General features: G+C 40.5%; 1 protein-coding gene across 2 annotated transcripts in view; it reads left to right on the forward strand.

Annotated features, from left to right (window-relative positions):
- The first annotated feature begins 5,902 nt into the window (after nt 1-5,902).
- Nucleotides 5,903-25,960, forward strand: part of KITLG (KIT ligand) — a 55,127-nt gene continuing 35,069 nt past the window's right edge. The window contains exon 1 of one of the 2 annotated variants that reach the window (XM_055808838.1): nt 5,903-6,288. In XM_055808838.1, the coding sequence (XP_055664813.1) occupies nt 6,274-6,288 (15 nt within the window). In that variant the 5' untranslated portion in view covers nt 5,903-6,273. The remainder of the gene's footprint in view (nt 6,289-25,960) is intronic. The other variant, XM_055808837.1, reaches the window with a different exon arrangement.

Here is a 25,960-nt window from a genome sequence, read left to right on the forward strand (position 1 = left end):
AAGAAGAAGCTGTTTAAATATGGTAAAAATCGTAAGCTGTTATGTTCTTTGGAAATAGAATTGTACAAGCAAGATAACATGGAGGGTTTTGAGCTTCTATAGTTAATACATTAGTCTACAGAAACTGATCTCATGACAGGCAAAAAAAAAATAATTTTAGACATAATAACTGGTGGTTGCTTTGTCCTGTAATAAACATCTAGTTGTACTGTAGTTGCTCAAGATGATGTATCAGCTTGAATCTGCCTACCTTCAAAGCTGCCTGGCTTGGTGACTGTAGTGTATAATTATCTGCTTTTTCTCCCAGAGGTGAAAACTGGACAAGTGAGGAAAGTAAAAAAATCATATGAATGTTGGGGAAATAATTATTATTTAATACAGTAACTATAATACCTTGTAATGCTGTAGGCAGTGCATTTTACACTGTCTGTGAATGTGCTCCTTGGAAGCATGAGCTCTAGTACTTTTGAGTAGTCATGCCAGTGCCTCTGGTATTCCTGTTTAAGAAGTAATGAAAAATCTCCCTGTTACTTCATGACTGGAAGCCTGTGGATACTGAAATATCTCCTGGTATAAATGTGGGGATAGAATTTCATCCCTAGAAGTCATACCAACTACAGGATCTTGAAGAAAACAAGTAGGCTAAATGACTGCCCTTTTCTCATCCAACATGTCAGGCATCACTTCATAGTAGGTGACTGGTGGACTTCAGGAAAAGGGTATTCTTCAGAGTTAGGACTACTAATTGCATCTGCTGAACAGAGCGTTGAGCACTGCTCTCCAACCCTCCAACCAAACCCAGTGAAGAAACCTCTGCAAATAGGAGGAAATTGTCCTCGTGGGCTGGGTATTCCATCGCTTCAGAAGCAGGACCAAGTGTTGTTTGGACTCTGGTAAATTTAACCATGCTGAACACTGCTGAACATAACCACTAGCAACTACCACAGCATGGTAACATGCAAACTCAGGGCTTGGAGAACAGCCAAATTGTCCATCCCAATATGTACTCTGGTCTCTTTCTAACTGTATGCCAAGACCAGAGTTGGATGACCACAATTTATCCCTACAACCTCCCTCACAATAGAAGGAAACAGAGGCATGCCATCAGAGTAATCACAGTGCACTCCAGCAGGTCTCCCTGATCTGGACAACCGAGTTGAAGATCACACATGTAAGTAATTCCTGCAAAGCAGACGTAGTGGTTTTGAGTACAATCCCAGATGAATCAGACCCCTCAGCACACATGAAAAAAAAGTGAGTTATGACCAAAAAACAATCTTTGAATCGCTGCTGTCCTCTGATCTTCTTAGAATCTTAGTGGCTGCAAAAGATTACAGAGTTTCAAGGAGCCTCACATTTCTATTAATGTCTGTTAACATCGAGAGGGTCACCAGAAGCCAAAGGGGGATTGCCAAGACAGAACTCCAGCAGCACCAGTGCTTCCCAAGTTATGTTTTCCATGTACCAGTTTTTTCTAGCTGAGAATTCCCTCATGACAGTGAGATCTTCAGATGCTCATTTTAGATATCTTTAAAACTGTATTAATTGAAAGAATAGTAGAAAGAAGCTTTCATGTAAGTCAAGAAATGGACATTTACTTTTTAGCAGCTGTAACTATTTTTTACAGGCTCTAATCAAGGTTCAACAGCATCAGTTCAACTTCCTATTTTGGGCTTGTCTTCCTTGCCAAAAACTTTTCTTAGTAAAACAGACTATCTTTTGCATGTTAATTATCCTGCTGTAAAATCCCAATGGAAATAAAATTGTCATTTTACTGCAAAGTAAACCAGCAAAGACACTAATAGAAGATATTTTAGGCTTTCAGTAAAAAATCTGTCATTCCTTCTCTCCATCCATATTTCGGACCAGGATGGCAGTCAGATGAACAAAGCTCACTTTGCTTCCGTGAAAACAAAGGCCACACTCTAGCTTTGTCTACTTGCTTGTCTCCATAGCTCCTTCTGGGCAAATGGATTCCACACACAACATTATAACTCTAGTCTCCTTTACTGGCACTTCTTGAACAGATTTTCAGTAGTCTGAAGCCACCTTACTCTATGCTGCACTGCTTGTTTCTTTTTCCTGTATCTCGATGGCTTTTGGAATGCACAGATTTTAAAGGGAGCATCATAATGAGTTACTGAGCTACTTCTGTTGCCATTTCAATAAATAATTGAACTTCAATTTGATTGATTTTTCTTTAATTTGGAGATATCTCTGTTCATCCAGAACATTGCATTACCCCCAGCTGATCTGCCAATCAGTCTGCCAAATGAACTGGCCAGTTAGTGATTTTCTCACATAACAACTTTATCCCTAAAATCTCAGTCTGTGCTAACATATTACGGAGAATCAGTTACACAGAAACTACTTTTTGCAATTAATCCTTAGAGCCAGACTCTGTGAATGAAAAAACTGCACCTGAATCCTGTGTTCTTATGAAATAAAAGTGGCTCCACAGTAGTGTAGGTGTCCTTGTGGGCCTAAGTCTTGATTGAGTCATTCACTTACTTGCTGATTAGTAATACTGAATAACCACAAATATTCTCCTTGTCATTTGTATAAAGCACAAAGGATGCCTGGTGCTTAAAAGAAACCGACAGTCACTTTGGTAACAGTTAAGCATAAGAAGGCTCAATTAGAAATTCAAAATATGTACTTTGATCCAATATTAAAGAATTAATACTCAGTTGTGGTTGTGCTCCAAGATTAGAATATATGAATTCTCAATCACAGAATAACACCTAGTACATTTTGTGGTATCGAAGATAGGGAAGGCCTCTTAAGGAGATAGTTATCTCAATGTACTTTCTCAATATCAAAGTAATTAGTACAATTTTCTGTAGAACTTGCAAGCATGCAAGGTTGTGTGTGGGGGGGGGGTTCAGAGAATTGATTCCTCTATGATCAAGTACTTTTGTAAATAAAACCTAAAGAAGCTTGAGGGCACCTTTTGAGTTTCTTGGCTCTATATATCATAATTTTAACTCTTTTATTTCTGTGTGCCTGGAGTAGGTTAAGAAACCTTGCACCTATTACTCTGTGTCCTTAGGAAGATCAGGGGGAGAGGAGTTAACTAAGCGAATGCCACAGACTGGGTCTCTGTGCCATCAAAGGCCTCCACATGCTCAGAGTCTGTAAGAGATGAGGTGGAATGAGCGTGTTATCTTTCTAATATGTACACACCAGTGCTTGCCTTCACAGCTTAGAGGCTTTCATAGGAGAAATTTTAAAATTTTCCAAGCTGGTGCAGAGCACTTTTTAACCCAGGAACCTCAGTGGTTGAGGCTGGATCTCATTCTGCATATTCCCGAACCCCAGCTGTTCCAGCCAGCAGCCAAGATGTCGACATTGCTGAGTGGGGTCATTCTCTTCACAGCTGGAGCTATAGAAAACACAGCAGATATTCCATAAAATTCCAGAATAAACAGTAATTAACAGCCATTTTTCACCTGCAGAAGATGGTGAGACTCTTCTTTCACACTAGACTGGAAAGATATCATTTATGCTTCAATGGTTGCTATTTCCATATATGCAAAACAGTACTCCGTGTGAAGGACAATCCTGCTGAGTGGGTCGAACCAAATCCTGTGAACAGCTGGGATGACCAATACTATTTTCCATAGCTTCCCTGTGAAGAAACAGATTTTCACAGAACTATGACAGGAGCCTATGTTCACCCTCAAGCATTTACAAATGCAAATGAGGTAGGCCATAAAAGACTGAATGTGGTTTGAAGTTGTGCTTTGGAAACCTATCACTCAATGCGCTAACGGTCCATGGCTAACCAGTTCTCATCTGGTAAATCAGAAGGTGGTACTATGCTAGAAATGGGCAAGACTAATAAAAACGTGCTTTCTTACAGGTTATGGACACAGGTTATTAAAGAGTTTTAAATATTAAACTCGGAATTTCATAGAAAAGACTTCCTAAACCATAGTGAGGTCAATGTCAGCAGCACTACACGTGCAAAATGCCAGTGTAAAGGAAGAGATGAAAAGGGCATTACTCCCCTACAGCTGGGCTAGCTTAAACACAAGGGCAGGTTCAAGAACTCAGATCAGGGATAGACAGAAAAGGTGCACAGTGCCAGCGTGGTAAAGAAACTTAATTAGGCCCAAGAGTCTTATCCTTTCTGCACAACTATCAGTAAGGTAACTGGACACAGGGCATCCACTAAATCTTTCCTGTCACATCTAATGGTGGACTGTGACAGAGCTTAAGGCAAAGGAAGACCAGAAGTGTTTTCCATAAGGTAAGTAACTGCTATGACAGACTGCTCTTTCACACTTTCCTGGGCCTCTCCCCAGGAGACTAAACCTATCATCTGTTCTAAGGAGGAAATATGCCATAACATTTTAATTTCCTGGCCCTGTTTGCTAAATGGGTAGACTGTAGAAGCAGCTTTGGTTAATCACCGCTAGGTGATACACAAACTATCTTTTCAGTAAGTGTGGTCCTTGGATTTTTTTGTTGTTACAGACTTCCTCCCTTTCACTGCTTGTCTATTGCTCGAATCATAACCTGTTAGAGGAAAAGACTATGACTATATGCTTGTAAAACAGTCTGACAAAGCTCAGAGAGTAACACAAGAACTCCAAGGTAATTCAGCATGGTAATAATCAAGAAATGCAAAAATACTGCAAGGAATTCATCAGCTGTGTCATGCTGCAAAAGAAAACTATCAACCCATTTTTCTGGACCGGATGCAGAGGCACAAAAAGATTATATGTTTATCTGGCCCACACTGAAACCCAAATGTAAAGTGGAGTTGGGGATCTGTTCAAAATCTTTCTGTACCTGAACAGCTCACCTTTACTTTGGTAAAAATCTAGCCTTTCAAAAATTTACCATTAATTCTAGGTTAAAACCACACAAACTTTTCTAATGAAGTATCTTACTGTGTACTCCCAGCATATCTAATATCCCTTAGGAAATGACCGTTGACATGGACAGACTATTCTTTCTTCATTCCATGGTAACGTGCTTTTTAATTTTCATCAAAGATTGCTCTCTTGGGAAATGCTAGTTCCATAAACAGCTTTTCTTTCCATTTAATGCACACTCCAAGATTCAGTCTGTAATAACCTGACAGCTGTCTTCATTGAAGAGGACTCAAATGCTGTCACTACGGCTGGGGTGGATTTGCCAGGAGGACTCCAAGCAGTAAAAATCAAGCATCGTTTTTCTGTGCCCAAGACTAAACACGGTGTTTACACAGGATGCAAAAGGTAGTAGCGTGTTAAAAAACCTGCAGGATCACCTTTGCAGAAGCATTAGGAGGCACTGCTCAACAACTTTTCTGTGGCTTCAGCAGGTAAAGGCAGTTTTCAAGCTCTGGCTGAAATACAATCGCCGATTATGGAAAGGCAGCGCTGCGATGGAAACGGCAACGCCGGAGCTGCCTGCCGGGCGTGCCCGCCGCCGCCGCTGCTAGGTGCTGCGCTGAAAATACCGGGCACCGGCTGGGCGCGCTGCCAGAGCGCCGAGCCCGCTGCCTTCCCCGCCGCGGGCCCAGGCGGCGCCCCGGCCCCCCACTTCTCACCGGCGTGGGTGGGGGGACCCAACCCAAGGGCCTGGCTCAGCGCCGGCTGCCCGACCGACCTTGGCTGCCGTGGCGGCGGGAGGCGTGTGCCGACCGGCCAGAGCTCACCGCGGAGGAGGCCGGAGACCCCCGCCCCGCCGCGCCCCGGTGGGCCGGGCTCGCCTCTCTCGGTCGCGGCCGAGCCCCCGGGCACCGGGAGGGAGGAGCCCTCTGCCCCAGCCCCCCGCGGCCGGCCCCTGGCGCCCCGCATTCCCCCCGCATCCCGGCCCGCCGCTCCCCCCGAGGCAGGCAGCGCCCGGGACGCCGCCGGCCCCGCGGCAGGAGCGGCTCCCTCCTGCGCTGGCGAGGGGCAGGCTCGGCTTGTTCCTGCCTCCAACTTCCCCGAAGTTAACTCGGGTTTCGCCCTCCCTGCGGGTCTGCCAGGGCTCCCGGTCCTCCAGGAGGGCGGGAGGGAGGGGAAAGGCGTGTCTTGCCTGGGCTGCCGCCGCCGCTGCTGGAGGCAGACCGGAGATATAAAAGACCTGCCTGGACGGCGGCTGCGGCTCCAGTCCGTGCGGGCGTTCACGCCGTGGGGAGAGAGGCGCAGCGGGGCGCGCAGGGCGGCGGTGGAAGAGGAGGGCAACCCCAATGCGTGGACTATCCGTTGCTGCATTATGCTGGAGCTACAGTTCCGCTGAAGGGGGTTTGCACACCGCCGGCTGGGCTGGACTGCAGCGCTGCCGTTCCTTATGAAGAAGGCACAAGTGAGTGAGGCCGGGCGGCGGGGGCGGCGGGCGTCCCGACCTACCTGCCGGTCAGGGCTGGATCGCGGCTCCCCGGCGGAGGGTCCGCTGCGGGCGGGGGGCTGCTGGAGCGGAGTGCGCGGGTCGGGGCCGCCGCCGGGCGGGGAGCGCGCGCCCGTGGGGATGCCCCAGAGGTGAGGGGCGCCGGGGATGGGAACCGCTGCCCTTGATGAGCCGTTCGGAGAAGCGGGAGATGGGGGGTGGGGGCAAAAAAATCACCGCCCGGTCTCGCCCTCGGCGACCGCAGCCCGTGGAAAAGTTGCAGCGAGAGGACGGATGGGCGGCTGAGCCGTGGGAGATCTCGGGAGGCACTTGGGAAAATCGCCATAGTAAATCAGTTGCCTGCGTTACACCGACGAGCTGAGTGCGAAAACGTGAAACGATCGGGGGCAGCAGTGCCGCGGCTGCCGCGCTCAGTGGCTCCATTCAAGCCGCTCCGGCGTGCGGCGCCGGGCGGGTGTTGCGGGTCATCCCCGGCATTCCGCCCCTCGCCCTCCCTCACCCCGCCCTGCAAAGCCGCTCGGTACCGTTGCGGGGGTCCCTGCCGTTATTGCTCCAAGTTCTGTAAAGATTGCGGTCGTTGTGCAGTGCATTTTTTTGAAAGGAGGGATGGGGACAGACACGTAGGAAAATCGTCTTGTAACGAGAAGCAGCTCAGGGAAACTTTAAAGAGAGGAAGTTTAAGGCTTGCCTTTGCCAGGTGCCGGTGCCCTCCGTCCTGGCCGGGCGCCGAGGGGGCCGGGCTGCGCAGCGCCGAGGCCGGGCTTTGCGACAGCAGCGCCGGGAGGCGCGCAGCGCTGGCCCCGCGCGGGGGCTTTGCCTGCCCCTCCGCCCCTTCGTTAGAAGCAAGATACTTTTTGCCTTCGTCTGTTCCTTGGTGGTTGCCGGGTCACCCACACACCAGTAGCCTGAGGACACTTCAGCCTACACTCATTGGAGCAGCGTAAAATATATTTTTAAAAAGGGAAAGACCTTACTGAAGTCTTCTGGGCAGTTACATAGTTTTTCAGGAGATGACAGGAATTAGAAATACTCTGAAATATTTGACTCTCGGCTGGCCAAAGCACTGGAGAATGTACCCATGCTTAAGAAGTTAAAACTTGGAGGCTTAATTTTTGTGATGCTGAAGTACAGTGAGGTATTAACTATCAGTTCTGAATTCTAACAGCATCTGTCCATTGCTGTGACTCCCTTTAGATGACTGAAGATGCCTTGCACCTCAAAGCTGTTGTTTCAGACCTTATAGACAAAACTTGGTCAAATATGCTGAATAGGTTATGAGTTGGGAAGGGTCTCTTAAAGTGTAAGAGCCATATTTATCTGTGCTTTAGTTATATGCTTTAATTTTATACTGGAGTGGATAGCAATAAAGTCACAAGATGTTATTCTAGCTCATGGAAGCATACATATAAGGCTGTTTCTTCAGAGAAGCAAAAAATGTTCAGCAAACAAATGAGGATTTATGGGTGCAAGCGGTCAAGTGTTTTGCTTCATATGAACTGTAAACTTCTAAAACCAGCAGAGTACTTTCACAAATTCAGAGCAAAGCAGAACAATCCCTCTCTCCCAATAAACTGGGAAAGACAGGCAGTCTTGGCATTCAGGACCATATGGCTTGACTCAGGGGCTCATGAGCTGTAGCCTGTGGAACAACTTCTTGTCATGGTGGTGAAGCATCTGTCAGCCTTCAGGCATTTGTGCTTCCTGCTTTTTGGAGGCAGTGACAGACTCCTAGCTCTCCAAAGCATTGTTTCATATATTTTAAGGATTAGCAAACAAATGTGATCCCAAACCATTAATCATTTTGAGGGGATCAGAGAGAAGCAGATACTTCAAGAAAGATTTTTCCACTGAAACCATGAAGACCCTTGTGCAAAGAGAGAGCAAGTAAAGCGAATGCAAGAAGGAGGACTTAAGCATATTGGGGCGCTCCGTGCACTAAAGTAAATTTTAATCTATATGCTCTCCTGTGGCTACTTTTGCCATTGTCTAGACTGGTAACTGACATAGTGAAAAGGACAGGAATGGGAATCCAGGAAAGAAGTTAATGTTTCTTACAATAAAATATTCTACTATAGACATAGTACAGAAAGTGAGAACGACTACATCACTGAGCCTTGAAAACACTTGGTAATACCTGGATAGTGCTTAAAATAAATTGGGGATTTTGATGTTTGAGGTAATGTTACACAGGGATAATACATAACTAGTGCAGCTGAAGGAGTAGCTGAGTCATACGTCAGTGCAGCGGCAGTGCTGAAAGAGAAGAGTCATGCTAAACGCTAGACTCAAAGTGAGCAGGTTGGTCAGTTTATTTAAATCAGTCGTAACCTGAGAAACTACAAGAACTGTAGAAGCATGTTGCCCAACAGTGTTAATCCTAAAAGGATTGTTTCTGAAACTACAGAGTTTGATAAGTATCTAACCCCCTGTTTTAAATTTACCAACAGCTCCTGGGTATTTTTTTATTCTAAGTAATAATGCTTTTTAAAATGTGATTAAGCATTTAGGTCCAGTCATACAAATCCTTTTTCAATGGGACTATTTCCATAAATTAATCTCATCGAAGGATTACTTGTGTGAGAAGATTTGCAGGCTTATATACTTAGTAATTAAAACTGTTATCAGAAGAGAGTTTCTGTGATTTTGCATGATGATATTGCAACAAATGATATCTGGACAGACTTTTACATTTTAAATAACAGGATGAGCAGTGCTAGTGTGATACAATCTTGCAAAAATGTAGCAGATTTCTGATTTGCTTGTTCTTTGTTTGAAGACAATCTAAACAGGATTAAGTTACTAAGAAATATGCTGCAAGGAGGGGTCACCCATGGGGTTAGCTGACAAGGCTGCTGTTAAGGTATCACAGATAGTTGGTTCAGGCACTTGATCTTCAGCAGTGGGTGAGATGCACAACCTCTTAGAAACCTCAGTATCAGGAGAGTCTTGGATCTCAGCTCAGCTTTTCACCTCTGAGCGTGCACACTATTACTGGTAGTTAAATGACCTTCTCAAGTTGTCCTATCATAGTATGTTTGTGTCACTGAAGTGGAGCCTTTGTAGAGATTATTATGGAACAGTACCTGGAAAAAGCATTAGTACAGAATTGCCCATTCCAGTCTCATATCAGAAGGCTAATTCAGAAATGCAAAGCATATCTGATACCTTGGTGCGAGCTTGCAGAGTCATTATTTTAGGGGAAATTGTGAGCTCTGATCTCCAATCTTTCTTGCTCATTCTCCAAAAAAAAAAAAAACAAAAACCAAAAACAACCCAAAAAACCAAAAAAACAAAAACCCAGAAAAAAACCCAACAAAACCCAAAAACCCAAAACCAAAACACTAGGCACTTGAAGACATTTGGAGCTCATGATGAGTATACATCTGCTACTTATCAGACAGAAAAAGAGAACTTGCTGGAGCCAAAAAGATGTTGTGCTATTCACATCAAGCAATGGACTAAGGTGCCTTTCTCTTTCCCCCTGGTTCTGACTCGGCTTAGGGGAAGCCAGGTTGCAAGTACTGCAGCTGGAAAGAACACCCTGGAATGAAGTGTCATATGGAGAATAAACACAGATGACCTGGAAGACTCTAGGGTGGGGGAGCAGTTTGTAAGGCATGTTTAGTGATCTTTTTATTACTTTTTTTCCCTTTGCCTGCTTGTGTTGCGCTCCTGTAAGTCTTTATCTCTGTGAACTATGCGGCACTTGGCTTTGTAGTTTAAACTGAGGCCTCTAACCCAGTCTGCTTCTGACCCAGTTCTGTCATCGCACTGAAATCTAGTTTCTCCTTTTGTGCACTGCATGTCAGTCGTTCAGGTACAGTTCTGCAAGCTGACAGTGCCATTCTCCAAGTTTTGTTATGTGACTTAATGGTATGCTGGCTCATGTAATCGCCATATTGTACGAAAGTTAAGAGTTGGCAAGATGCAGCCCTTGGCTTCGAGTGGGCAATGCTCAGTATGCAGTATGTAAACACAACACCCATTTATTTGAGGCAAGGCAGGAAAAATCTCCCTACGCAATTCCATTTGAGTGGTGTGGGAGCTGACAGATGAAAACGAAAGCGTTTGTTCTCGCCCTGGTCTTTGGTATGCCAAACCTGAGGTTAGTCAGCCTTTTAAACACACTGCGAATCCGCTTGTTTTTTGTTTTGCTTTGTTTTATTTCCCCCCGTGCACTTGCAGAAAAAGGAGATGGATGAACGCAAGGTGAGTGGAGGGGGGTAGTGCTCCTCTTTATTTTTGTTGATTGGCCCATGTTTGCATTGCATACTGAGTCATATGTAAAACTGCAAAACTGATGTTCGTAAATATTACCGATGCTGAAATAAGTGACTGTGGGGAGCATGCAAAATACAGATTTATTTGCTGGATGGTTTCAGTTAATGAAAAAATGTATATAACATCAGACGTTTAATAGTAGGAGAATGAAAATATGTTACAAGTGGAGAAAAAAATAGTGTTAAATATTTTATTTGATTAAAGCTGGTAGCATGCATAATATTGGAGGTCAATGGAAGTAGAATCGCTAATGAAGACATTATTTCTGCTGTATGTCTAAATAAAAGCCAGTTTAGGAGTTCAGATTAATGGACACTTTTATTCACAGTAATGTAGGAAATAAATTACCGTCTAATTTCCTATTGTTATCTAATAACCACTGCGTGAATGATTGTCTGTTGTTCCTGCTTAAACAATGTTTAAATTATACAAGTTAGGTGGATGCAATAACCATTTTGAGTCTGAATAGGTAATTTCTATGTTATTCATATTTTTGCTTTATCGTTGCTGCATGGAGCAGACCTAGGTTTGGGTGCAAGGCGAAAATAGCATAGGGTGTAAAATGTCACTGCAGGTATTGCCTGAACAAGGCCCTTGTGGTACTCACTGCTTTGCAGCCATGCTTTGGAGCACACTCTTTTGCAAAGTGGGTGAGTCCTGAGCTTCCAGCTATTCCATCACCACTTGAAGTGACACTAGTGAGACCAGGTGGTTCATGCTTGGGGGGCCAAGTGCAGGCTCCCCCCTTGGAGGGTCAATAGTTGACCACTAGCTGACAGTTGTCAATACTCCTGGAAGGATCTTTCAAGCAGGTCAGCTGCAGAACCACCTTTCAGATGCCTCCTAGCACCAAATCTTCACCGCTGTTAAAGAGCACTTGTAAGCATGCAAGGACTGCCATACTTGAGCATTTTTCTTTTCCTTCGTCATTGCTGCAAAACCTACTGGATAGAGAAGATCAGGTTCAGGAGTAACCCACAAGATCATATTTAGCCCAGCCTCAAGAGCTACCTCTTCTCCCATCTGTGACTTGACACCTGTATAAGAACCATTCACATGATATTTCTTAATGTTCCAGTGAAGAGTTTCTAGGAGTCAGGCTGGGTATGTCAGTACTCCCTCACTTCCACTTGCTTCTCACTGATTTGGGGCAGCAGAGCTGGGAAGCCAGAGAATGGTGTGTGCTGGTGGTCTTGGTGTTTCGTGCCACAAGTTCAAATTCACAGATTGTGAATTGTGCCACCCTCTGAAGTTCCATTCAGAGGTGTACAAACGAGAGTCTGAAAACATCACTCTGCCAGTCCTATCTATTTGTGTACAGGGCCAATCCCACATGGCTGAACCTGGCTTCAATGCAATCATATTAACTGTTCCAGTGACAATAAAACTGCATCCAGTGTCTTTTTCAGCTGATGTCCTGCCTTTCATTTGTTCTGCTGCCATCAGCTCCAGGGACATCAGTTCACTGACAGTTAAGGCCAAGGATAAGTTTAGTCCAGTTAGCTCTACTATCTTTTCTTTAGATGTACCTTTAGGAGTTTCTGGAAGCACTCTAAATACAGCTTTAGAAATACGGTAAGTATATGCAGTCTATTTCTTGTGTGATAGGACCTACATTCTGCCTTTGATTTGGCTGGAATCTGTCTACTTGATGTAGGCAGGATCACTTGTACTGATAGCCTTCCAGTCTTTATCCTCCTAAATGAATTACACTATTTTAATTATTATTTTTTTCCCTTGCAACTAATAGAAGTTGAGAAGGAATCCAAATATCTCACCCCACTGAATCAGTGTCATACATACGGAGGAATACACACCGTGCAAAACCAGCTGTGCATATCCAGTATTCTTTATCTGGATGCTAGCTTATGTTTGTGCACAGATTTGCATGCACTGAAGGTCCTAAGCATGGTGGGCAAGCTTTCTGGTTGAGAGGTTTGAAAAACTGTATGTAACATGGTCACAGCTGAGCCACGGGAATGTCCAGTTTCAGCCTCAAATAACGTGCACAGAAATATGTGCCAATGGTGTGTGTTTCCTTTACGGTAGAGACATAATCTGTGTGTGAGTTCACACCATGCTTTATCATGAAAGAATTAAGGCTGAGGCTAGCACAATAGAACCTCCTTGGAATAAAGGCTTATCTGTGTCCTGTGCAGGATGATCTTAAACCTTTCTTGTGAAATGGATCTATAGCTTTTTCTTTGTGCATTTTTGTTCTTCACTCTGAAACTCGGAATTCAGTGAAAGGTAAAGTTAATTCCTTGGTTTTTGAGGAAGAACTTAATAATGTTCAATTATTTTTTTTTTGAAAGGAGTTTTATGATGATATGTGATAAGTATATATATTTTATATGAATTTGGAAATATGAGAAAAAAATATAAAATCTTCCTTGCTACCTTGTTCTTGCTTGGTAGCAGCAGACCAATATGTCTTCCATTTGTTTGCCATATGATATGTCATTGCTGGATGGATTCTCTGGTCTGTTTAGTAACACATGACCTCTAATTACTGTTGGAAAAAAAGTTATTCTGGCAATATAAGTCAGACTGTAAAACTAAGTTGTGCAAGTCCTGACAAACTATTTCTGTTTAGAAAAGAAAACTAACTCTGTGCAAATCATACAGCAACTTTTTTTTTTTTGTAAGAGTTGCTCCTGGACAAGAGAATGTACTTAGCTATGTCTACAGCACATACTGAAAATGTGGAGTAATAGTGATATACAAGGTTCATCATTTTTAAGTGTTATTTTTAAACAGTGCCTGTAAATGTGGAGGGCTTAAAGTGTGTAGGGAAGTTTGTTCCTCTGTTTCACGTTGATGAAATCTCCATACACAGAGAGGAATTTTTTTCATAACTGTGTATAAAATGGGAGTAGGATACCAAGGTGCAGACTTTTGTGGTCTAACTGAAGTGATGGACTGAGGTAAGGCAGTGAGGAGTCAGGCACGATACATTTAAATTAATAATATGCTGCTTATGTGCAAAATAATTCGCTAAATGAAAAGAAGTGCTTAGAAATTTAGGGAGGTTGAAATTTAAACAGGCTAATGGTTTATTGTAAAGAAGGCCTAATTTGCAGCCCTCTAATTACCAGCCTCCATTTGCTTGTTATTAAGTGAACTCAGCAAAATTTGTCTTTTGCATTAAATGGCAAGCAGACAATATTATGCATTATGTCTTTAAGCTGATATAGATCTGAATGTCAGTTCTTCCTCAGATTTGTTTTTCTTTTACTACTTTGAAGCATACAGGAATAGGAACATTAATCAGCCAAATGAATTTAGGAAGCTTGTATAACACTGCTTGGCACACTCTTTCGTTTGGATTAAAAAATATGTTCCTGAATAAACAGAGCTTTTTGGTGGTTATTTTAAAAAGGAGGAAAAAGTATATCTCAAATAGTCATAACTGCTGTCTTTTTCAAATTACTGTGGTTCTGTAGTGTGTGGATTGCATTTCCATTCTAATATCAAAAACTATCAGTGCTGTATTTGACACCAGTTTAAATGGTTGTGATGAGTATTGCTTTATTTTCAAGAAGATACGAACCTTATTTATAAACTGTAAGTTTAAATACTGTCATTGAAGCAGCTTTGATCTTCTGTATCCTTGGCAAGGAATGCGCCCTAGATTTGCCATGCAGTCTCTAAATCTATGTCCTTTAAAAATTCTGACCATAATCATAGTCTGTTCCAAACTGTTTAGACAAATTTCTTCAATATTTGTTCCTTTAATAGCATAACGCTGGGTAGTGAAAGCTCTTTTTTTCAGGCTACTAAAATCACTGAAGATCTTGCTTTTTTTTTTAAAATTAGACTCCATTCTCAAGCCAGTTGGTGTTCATAATCCCCCATCGATTTTCTTCTGCCAGGGGTGTGGGAGGATTTTGTTTCCCCCCATGTCTGTGACCAAAATTTCTGGATTTGTTTATTTTCTATCACCATGTCCCAAGCCCACATCTAAAAATGATTGTTCATCCTCCAACGTTCTCTCTCCTCTCCTGATTCAGACAGAAAACAACCTTCATTTCTTTGTGCACCTTTCCTGGCCACTAGTGTGTTTAAGTCAGCAACCTCACCTCTGACAACAAAACTTCAGCACTTTTAGCATCCAAAATACTGATTCTAGCATCCAAAGTACTGAAGGTGTGTCTGTCACCATCCTGTTGCCTGCCACACAATCTAAGCTTCATCTCTGTTGAATTTTTTCTACATTTTTTGGTAGTAGTTTTTCCAGTGGCCATTTTAATTTCCTATTACCTTTTTGAGGCCCACCTCAAATATTAATCTTGAAAAACCTGTTTTAACTGTATTTTGTCTCATTTTTAAAAACAGTGTCTCAGGATTAGAATGAATCCACTGTTCTGTGGAATGGGTTGTTTATTTATACGATGACACTCGTAAGCTTACAGTTATGAAGAGCCCTCTGAAATAGTGGTCTGCCATGTATAGAAGTGACAATACCTTCTCCTCTGTAACTTTCTTAACGCATTAAGAAATTCCTTGCTGCTTTTTTTTTTTTTTTTTTTAAGGGTCAAATACTTATTTAAAACAAAAGAAATCCTTTTAGGAGTAATTGTTATTGCTTTCTCCTGTCTCTCTCAGCTTTGTTACCTAACCAAGCTAGAAATACCTGGTTTGGGGTTTCCATTTGGCCTTTACAAAACTTCTGGCCTAAAATGTTCTTAAAATCAACTGGAGTGAATTTCCTGTCTTTTTTCTATTTCTCCTCAGCAGATTAAAAAACAAATCTCTTCTCACACATAGGTTTTAGGGATTTACTAGATATTTGCCAGTAATAGTCAGGCTGTCTACAGTACTTTTGGTCATTTCCCATTGTAACAGAATGTTGTTGACATTTACAAATGGTCTGAGATGTATGTGAAGTTAATTTTATTTTAGCCTACTGATTTATTTCTATCAAAATGAGTTCCCACTTGCTTTGCATCCAAGAACATTATGTCAGTTACTGTTGAATTTGTACCTGTTTAAAGTGCTAATTGTTAAACTATGATGTGCTTTTTGGCTTTCACTATGATAGATTCTTCTTCTTAACATGCACACTCCGTTACTTATTTCAGAGTAAATGGTACAATTCTTAAAAAACTGGGAAGAATTTTTTTCCTGTACAAGTTGACAAGTATCACTTAAGTAAACATGTGAAACAACTGCATCACTTATGAAAATACCTAACTAGTCTTACTGGAATTTTAGACTGCAGACATTGAAAAGTGTATGCTCTGAGGAGATTTGGACTAATCTTCCCAATGGGTTATATTTTCTGTGAGATTAACTATGGAAGCCAAAGAAATTTCATGATAGGCCAGGAAACGTAAATGTGTCTTCTTTAAGAAGAGCAATCCTATATAAATTTTGAGAACTAGATGTAAAAATAATCCAAGAAATCATATTATATTCTGTCAATATTTGCATGAGTTTCTGTATTAGCCTACCCGTAACAAGCGTGCTGTTGAACACATACCAAAATAGTTTCACTACTGACAGCTAGGGTTCTTTCTAATTCACATGAATACTTGTGACCAAATGTGAAGCTCTATAGGGTGTAAACACATTACACATAATTTACAACCACATTTTTTAATAAGTAACTCCCATGAAAATCATCAGTAAAATTAGAGTAAAATAGATGTTCTTTTCAAAGTTTTGCGTTCTGTTGTTTCATTGCAGATATTGTGAGGATACCTAACATTTTTTATCAGTTCTTTAATAAACTCAAAGTACTGCATTACTGGTATCTTTAGAATTATATTTTGTAGGCACCTAGGCATTTGTATTTATTCCAAATTGTGCAGACTTGGGGAGCTTTTTTTCTCTAATTATTTTGCTCCCAGTTGTATCTGCATCTCCATCATACCGAGCTACAAATGAACTGACTCAATTCCTTCTTTCAGTATGTTTATCCCATAATTTCTGCAATTTTTAAGGAAAGCTGCAAGTGGACCTTTAGATTTAAGTTTAGATATTTACATAGGATGTACCCCATGTCTCTGCTTTAAGCTGAGAACACTTGCATGTTGATATATATCATGGGAATATTCCTATTCTTCCTGGAAACATAGAGGAATTATGGGGAAACACTGAAGTACTAGAAACACTTTGAGGGAGTTTGTAGTTGTTAGGCTATAGAAATCCCAATCAAACCCAAAAAACAAACAAAAAAAACACCTCACCCCCACCCCCCCTAAACCCACCCACAAACAAGCAGGATATTAGAGTTACAGTTTGTGTGCACAGGACTACAGTTCAGGGCAGGATATAAACTGTAGATCAGGTTAATTTTACAATAAAGGCAACATTGTATAACTTGATAAAAATAGATGATCGTGGTGTTTCCTCTATTTTCTTAAATATATGATAAGTCTTAACACATTTACTCGTAATTCTTGTCTTTAGAGTTAATGAATATGTCCAGAGTTTAAAAAAGAATTTTTCTTAACAGCTTGCCTCTATTGTTGTGTTGTCAGCAGATCTTGCTGTCTTTAAATTGGTTGGTAGAAGGAAGGCGGGAACTCCAATGAAAGGAATAGAAAAGCCCAGCTCCTGTAAAAGAAATGCTTTCAATCTACTAAAACTCTTTGTGTTTCAAAATGGATGGATAAGGAAAAAATATTGAAATTACCTATTTAGATTAAATTAAAAAAAGTATAAGAAAAAACCTAAGTAGCCCTGTATTGGATCTCCCTTATCATAACAATTTGAGGAGACAAAGTATTTAGAGACAGAAAGTGAAGTGTAGGAATAAGTCATTAATTTGTTAACACAGCAAAAACCTAAGAGGTAATGTTCTCTAATTGTCAGCAACCTCACATAGTTCAGTCTGGTAAGAGGGTTCACAGATTGATGGCAACATGTGCAAGCTACATAAATTACTCAGGTTAATTGAAACTAAAAGAGATTCTGGGGAACTTTGTAAAGGTTTAGAGAAGATAGGAGAACAGATGGCATGATGGCAAGTGGAGTTTGTTGTGTTGAAGAGCAAGGGGGATGCATTTTGGAAGAAATGTTTTGAACTCATTGTAACTACATTAATAACAGCAGTTTTAATTAGTTATAAAAGCTACTTATAAGCTTTTTAAAAATGTTCTGGTAACAATACTTGGTCAGGAAAAATGGATGAAAGATCCCTGTATTCTACCTGTAGTAGAACAAATCAACCAACATACTGGGATGCAGTAAGAGCAGAAAGAGAAGTGTAAAAGGAGAATGCTTTTATGATGGTGATAATCAGCCATCTTGGAAAAAAGTCCTGGTTTTCCCATTAGAAAAAAGAATATAACAGAAACAGTGGTCCTAAAATAGGCAAAAAAATTATGTGGAAACAATGTGCTTATGAAGGGGGACTGAAAACGGAGGGCAAGAAACTACTGAGGGATATGCGAGAAGTAGTAGAGAGAATGATTACTGGACACTACTGATCCTTTCTTGGTAGAAAAGCAAAGAAATATTTAACACAATTGAAAGTCAGAGGATACTAAAACAGGCAACGTTCACACACAGTTACCAGTCTGGAAAGGTTTTTGACACTACGTATAATATGGCTTAAAATACAGCTTGATATATGTTAGTGTGAGCCCAAAAGGTCACTTCCACCGAAAGGGGTAGCCCTAGTCTTCTCATCCTTGCACATCTCTCCTCCACCTCCACTCATTCCTCAGGGATTAGTTTTCTGTCTCTGAGCTGAACTAGCTAGTCACTGTTTATGAATTTACTGACTTGCTGAGAGGTCAGGTGAATGTCAAAGGGAGGGAAGCTGCAGAGAAGGAAATGCTGAGATTTCTCTCTTAGCAGCAGGGAGCTGTTAGATTGCTTCAGACCATCTCGTTAACCTCGACTGAAGAAGAAAGGATTATACACGTAAGTAAGTAAAAGGCCATGGTTACTTTAGTTTACACTCTGAGCATGAAAGGTTGCTTATCTTCTGATTCATGCAATTAGGAAGAAATTTTCATATAGATGGTGTATTTTATAAGTGCGAATGATCAGCTTGCTTCAGTTTTCTGTGGCTATCAGACTGATCATGTACCGTTCTGGCACTTCTTATTTTCCAAGTCTTCATTGCCTTAATTACACAAGTCAGATTTGGCCTAATTATAAACTCAGATTCATATACAGCCATCTGCCAAAATTACCATCTGTAACAATTCAGCCTTTAGTTTTGAGAAAAGGAAAACACTTTAAAATATATTGTAGCTGAACTCCAATTACATGTGAAAGTAATGACAGCTGAGACATTTATACTGAAAGATCTTTCATTTAGCATGTGAGTATGAATGGTTAGAGTGCATAAAATTTTATGCAATGTTGACATGTTGCATAGTTCTAGCCACTGAAAGACAGTGGAGTTTCCATGGGCCACCCCTGAAACATACTCTTGTACAGTACTTCAGTATCAACAGGAAAAGGCACTTAAAAGTATGTCTTCCCCTTTTAGGGGTGCATAGGAATTCAAAATATACTTGAGTTTCTGATGTAGTTATGCAGTCTCTGGCTTTTTATGTTATGGGAAACATTCTGATCAGTCCCGTCTCATTTTTGCCATCTTCAACTTACGTTGTCCTGGAACAACCTTATACATAGCTTCAAGTTCCTAAAATGGCCATTCTGGCAATTTGCTTTCTTTTAAAACAAAATAATGCATATGTCTTGAAAATAATTTCAGAAGGAGCTTTTAAAACTAACAATGGCACAATGCATTTTAGTAAATCTTGAAAAAGGACTTGGTGTTCGTTTTCTATGGTAAAAAAATGTGCATTTGGAATAATTATAATCACTAAGGTATTTTTGACATATGAAAATGTTTTCAATTTAGATCAAAAACTTGATTAAAAATATAGTTAATTTTTTTTCTTACTCGTATACCAACATAATTGCTGTAAGACAAGGCATAATATACTTGTAATTCCAGCTTGCTGAGGTAAATGGCTTATTGCCTGCCCAGTATGTTGTCTTGCAAGCATACTTAAATGTTTTGAAGATTAGTTTCTAATTTGATGTCATTTACCTGATTTGTCTGCAGTCCCACAAGCTGTAACTTCAAGGCATTTGAAATTAATCTCATCGCTCAGTCTATCACTTTGTATAAATACTCTTTCCACAAAAAAAATATAGATCCATTCTTAATGTAACCGTCTTCTAATAACAGTGTAAATCTAAGATTGTGCTATTCTTTCACAGTTCATTACCTGAAAGCTAAATTGTTCACTTTGGTTTTGAGTATGGATAAGAAGGCATGCAATTAAAATTGTGTAGGAAATAAAATGTTGTCTAAGAGCTTAGAGCATTTTTTTGGAAGTAAAATTATTCACTGGGTATCTTTCATAAATAAGTATGAGAGAACTGAGTTGAAATCAGGATCTGGAAAAAGTTGTTTGGTTTTTTCCCAGTCAGAAAACAACTTCAATCTGCTTTTGTTTTACTCTGTTATTTAGAAACAGCTGACAGAAACTACCATTATTCTCGCAAACATATCTATTACATACAGCTCAGCTTGTCAGGTATGGTGATAAGAAGTACAAAATCAAGATCTAGTGAAGTCTTGAAAATTAATAGTTTCAAATAGGGTTTAGGAGAATGTAAGCCTAGCAATGTTGTTTCTGATGGGCTCATTGAAACTTCATTTGATTATTGACAAATGTCACGTATGACAAGTTTTTGAATGGTAAAGTTTAAACTCATATTTCCCAGGGAAATACTGTGACTGACCTTCTGGTCAGCATTCTAACTACTGTATGAAGAAACACTATGTGAATGAGCACAGGACAATAGAGCTTTTATTGTTACAAATAAGTCCAACGTGCTGGAAGTCCTCAGGGTTTTTCCTGCGTCTCCTGATAAAGGAAGATGAAAACCTGGTACCAAAACCATTTTTCAATTTTGTCGAGTTTTTTTAGTATTCTGGCTTTTAAATGGCTTGCCTGTAGGTGATTTTAATCTTTTCCCCTGAAAAACTGTCTTCCAGAATCCTCCTACAGTTTTTGTAAAAATTTACTATAGATTATTTTTACAATGTCTGCGGTGGCTGTTTAGGGGACCAGAAGCTGACTTTACTGCCTAACAACATGTGTTTTGTTGGAAACAGAACATGATGTGGAAAGGGCTATATATTTCTTTTAAAAATCAAACCTTCTAACAAACGAGGCACTGTTACATTAGATTTTCTTCTGAATGTTCACTTACGGCATGTACTAGGTCTTCTATTGACTTAGCATAGTGTTTTGTATACAAGATGCCTGTAAAACACTGCTTTAAATCTGTAAATCCGCATTTCTAAATCATGAATGGTATACAGGCACATCATTAATAGACATTGTTTCCTCTATAGTAAATATCTCGAAATGAAAAATAGTGAGAAGGAGCAGAAACTCAAGCTTCACTATGGAAGACCATGACCTGGGCCAGTTTCTGCAGCTACGTTGTGTAATGGCACACTTTCATCCTACAGTAGAGCAGTGTGTGAAGAATAGTTTCCATCCCTGTTACATAATCCAAGGTAATAATGTAGCTTTAGAATAGTGCTTATAACGGTATCTTTTAGATTCTGAAAGAATGAGTAACAGCTTTTATACTTATGTTCAAAATGTTAGGTGTCACTACAGATGATGGAAGGAAACCTAAAATATCCATGAAGTATTTCCAAAAGATCCAAGATTTAAAGATGCTTGAATGACCTTTCTTCAGTGTTGTAGTTCATGTTGAAAACTTTGACCATAGGCTTGGCTAAATATCTGGTTTTGGTTTTTTTTAAACATCATTCTCCTGGTTTTAGTTGGGTTAGAGTTAATTTTCTTCCTAGTAGTTGTTACAGTGCTTTGGTTTGGATTTAGTATGAGAATAATGTTGATAACACACTGATGGTTTTAGTTGTTGCTAAGTAGTGTTTATACTAAGTCAAGGACTTTTCAGTTTCTTACAGCAAGAGGGCTGGAGGGGCACAGAAATTGGGAGGGGACACAGCCAGAACAGCTGACACAAACTGGCCAAATGGATATTCCATACCATATGACATCATATTTAATATATAAACTTGGGGGGAAGCTGGCTGGTGGCTGCTGCTGCTCAGGAACTGGCAGGGCAGCGGTTGGCAAGTGGTGGGTAATTACATTGTGCATCTCTTATTTTGTATATTCTAATTATTATCATTATTTTCATCCTTTTCTGGCCCATTAAACTGTCTTTATCTTATACCATGAGTTTTCTCACTTTTACTCATGCAATTCTGTCCCCCATCCCACAGCGGGTGGAGAGATGGGGGGTGGGAGTGAGCAAGCAGCTCTGTGAGACTTAGTTGCCAGCTGAGGTTAAACCATGACACTCCTCAAAATACAAAATCACTTTCCTCACCAACATTTTACATAAGGCAAATACGTGGAACAACATAATTTGAAAAGTTATCAACTGAGGTTTTGGGGGATCAGAGTGAAATCTCAGTTCTGGTGCATTGAAATTTCATGTTCAAGCCTTTTTAAGCTGATGCAATTGCTATTGTCTGGGATATATCCAGAGAAACAGCTTTTGTGAGAGCAAACTGGGAATATCTTTTATGTCAGCTGTTATTTATCAATGGAAGGAACTGCTCTGACTAATGAGGAGCCATCCCATTCAAAAGTTGCATGACTTAAAGTCTTGATTTTAAGTTGTGAGCTCTTCTTCGCTTCAAAAGCAACCACCTAGCTGGATACTGCATCCATTGTAACAGCTGCAACAATGCTCACTGAGAGGTAGGGTAATCCTCTATTTACATTTGCTGGAGAGGAGAACCTGTGTAACTAAGGTACTATAGAGGATAAATAAATACGATTTGTAATCTGAGAGGAGGTAAGAGAAAGGGAATGCTTTGTTTCTCTTCCATGAGTTTTTGGGGGTTTATGTTGTTTCTATGTCATGAAGCACTGGGAGTCAGATAGGCTTTTTAATTAGGCATAACGAAGACTCAGACAGGAGGCTTGATCTCCATAAATACATCAAGAGAACAAACCAGAAAGATGGGAGTATATCTACATAAGCAAATGAGCAGTGTTGCCATGAGAGTACATTGATATAAACTGCTATCAGTACACTTAGGCTGGACAGTACAAGAAGACTTCTAACCATCAGAACAGTGAAGATCTGTAATAATTTCCCAAGACTCCCCTTGAACCCTGTGTTCTGTTTTGGGCCCCTCACTACAAGAAAGACATTGAGGTGTTGGAGCGTGTCCGGAGATGGGCAACAAAGCTGGTGAAGGCTCTGGAGATCAAGTCTTATGAGTAGCGGCGGAGGGAACTGGGGTTGTTTAGCTTTGAGAAAAAGGCTGAAGAGGGGCCTTCTCACTCTCTGCAGCTACCTGAAAGGAGATTGTAGCTAGGCGGGTGTCAGTCTCTTCTACCAGGCAGCAAATCATAGGACAAGAGGAAATGGCCTCAAGTTGTGTCAGGGAAGGTTTAGATTTGATACAAGGAAAAACTTTTTCACCAAAAGGGTTGTCAAGTACTGGACCAGGCTGCCCAGGGAAGTGGTTAGAGGTGCCACCCTGGAGGTATTCGGAAGACGTGTAGACGTGGCACTTAGGGGTGGCTTAGTGGTGGACTTGGCAGCGTTAGATTTACTGTTGGACTTGATGATCTTAAGGATCCTTTCCAACTTAAATGATTCAACAATTATTCCCTCCATTCCCATTTATTACTTCCATTCTCACTTCTCCACTCTTTCTATTTGGTTTTATCCAGTCTCGTTACAAACGTAAGCTGTCTGTGACTTCAGAAGAGTGGGATATAACAGAACTGTTATATGGAGCCTACCTATTCCAGGGGTTACCTGAAGCCCACAGTGACTTTGAAAGCTGATACTTGCTGTGGAATAGGGCAAATAACGTCAGTCAAGAGATTTATGCTCCAGAAACACCAGTGTTTTGCCTGTTGAGGAGGACTGCCTAGATCCATCCCTGTATGATGGAATTTAGGTTATTGATATAATTTGCCTTAGTAGTAGATGATGCCACAGCTTTTCTGGGTGGTGCAGAGTACCACATTTGCCTGATGTTGGTCATGAGATATTCACAATGGCAGAGGGACTGAGGAAAGCTGCTGAAGCTCAATCCCATGATCTTTATCATGATGCAAACCATATCGTTTATCCAATGTCTATTTTTCACCTCATCCTGGGTGCTTTTGTAAATCACCGATGCAGACAGCAGCTGTGAAAACTCAGGAAATTAATAGTCTCACAGTATATAGTACAATACCGATGTAAAAAAATATCCTTCAGCACCGTTAAAGCTTCTGCTGGTGTTGGCATATCCAAGAGATCCAAACAGTGTTCTTTAATCACATCTAAGCTTGTAATTGTAAGGATGTAATACAATTAAGGTAGGTGGATGAAACACACTTAATCTCGACTGTACTGGCATCTAGTTTTAGTCTGTGTTCAGCAATTATCCTTTTGTAATTAAATCTCTCATATCGAGCAGGTCAGAAAAAAATAGTTCCGAATATATATCCCTATAAAGATAAAGGACCTATCAGGGATGTTATCAAAGAAATTCAGAGTTCAGACAGAACAGTGTTTTTCTTGAGGACTTGTCTTTGGTTTAAGACCAAATTGACCAGTCTGTGATTTATATTACAAAAATCATCCTCTGCTTGTACAAGAAAGTATAAAAGGATTGACAAGAAAAAAGAAAAGAAAAAAGTCTAAAAATCTATTAATTTGGTGTAAGAATATTTTTTCCTGATGTTCTCTTTCCAGAGGGTCAAGCAAGAACTGAAAAATCTTCAGATTTATGATACAGTTTACTTTCTAGCAAAGTTTATGTGCACAAAAGAGTAAGAATACACTTAGCCTGTTTTACTTCACACTACAAATGAATTACTAGGGAGGACAGAGACATTTCATCATGTACATGAGTTTCATTTTATGGCAAGTAGCAAAATAGCTGACGTTTTCGCTGTTCCTGATTAATTATTATTATTCTTATTAAATTTTATCAGTGCAATAGTTCTCCCAACCCAAATTCCATGTACTTTATAGTAGATGGCAAGAATTAAAGATCCAGTACAGAATTTCTGTAGCAACTCTTACTCTGTTTCCTTTACTGGTGCTTGAAGGTCTAAGATTAAAAAAGTGTGGCTCTATATACATTTTCTTTATAATTCAGAGGAATATTCAACACAGTAGCTTTTTTTTTTTTTGCACAAACTTGGCAAACAAGCAAGACATCTGAAACAGATCTTTAAAAATAATCTTTAATTAAGTATTTTACTTAAGAGAATGTCTTTTCATTCCCTGAAGAAGTCAGATCATCCACCTCCATACAGTGTGAGAATCTTGTCCTCCATGGCAAGATAATCTGCCTTCCCCTTTCAATTACTTAAAAATGCCTTTGGATTTATGCTAGAAAACTCTTTTGTAAGTTCCCAGGAGGGGGTGTGGGGGGAAAAAAAAAAAAAAAAAAAGAGAACTTACTTCCTCTTTGGAGTTTGTGGGAGGTTTTGTTGAGTCAACTGTAGTCTAGTCTTCTGCGTATTTCCATTTTTATTGTGTAGGTATTTTAGATCTCAGTGTCTCGCTTAGCAGAACAACTAAATATTGGTCTTTGTCACTCTGGAGTGGGATAGAAAAATGTAAAATTGCAGTGCCAATTCTGGATGATTGTAATGGAACTTTACAAGGAGGGGAAAAAATATCTCCTGCCAGTACAGATATCCTAAGAAGACAGTGCTAAGTGCAGGACCTCTGAAGGTCCTTGTTACCTCTGTTTATGACTGAACAGGAAGTTTTCTTTCAAAATATGTGGGGTTTTTATTTTTAACCTTTCTTCCAATTGAAATGTTTCTGTCCATAAAACTCCTGGTTCTTTGCAGAAGCAGAATGCCCCCTGATGAGTGGTTATCAGTAAATATTCATTTGGATGCCATTAACACAAGTTCCAGAGGCAACATCCATATATAATTACCTGTCTCTTGGTAACTTCACTTCCCAGCGTTTGGGAACTGAACAAACTGGCTGTCATCCAGGACAGATTTAGGATGCATGGAAACTGCCTGAATCCCTGATTGTCAAGTGAGATTAAAGAGTGGACAAAATTTATTATGGATCAGATAACATTTTTAAGAAGCCAAAGCCAAGATTTTTAGAACAGCCAAATATTATACATTGGTATCCTTACAGGGATGGAAAAAAAGACAATTCACACATTAAATCCACTTTTTTGTAGTTTACTGAATGTAACTACAAAGTACCTGCATTACATTGAGTTGCAAGGCAATCTCTATATCAATTTGCACTACTTCTTGCTTATCATGTTCATTGTGGTTCCAGCTGAAACATGCAAACCAAACACAGCAGGAGT

The sequence above is a fragment of the Falco peregrinus genome, chromosome 6, assembly GCF_023634155.1.
Source record: "Falco peregrinus isolate bFalPer1 chromosome 6, bFalPer1.pri, whole genome shotgun sequence".
Classification (NCBI taxonomy): Eukaryota; Metazoa; Chordata; class Aves; order Falconiformes; family Falconidae; genus Falco; species Falco peregrinus.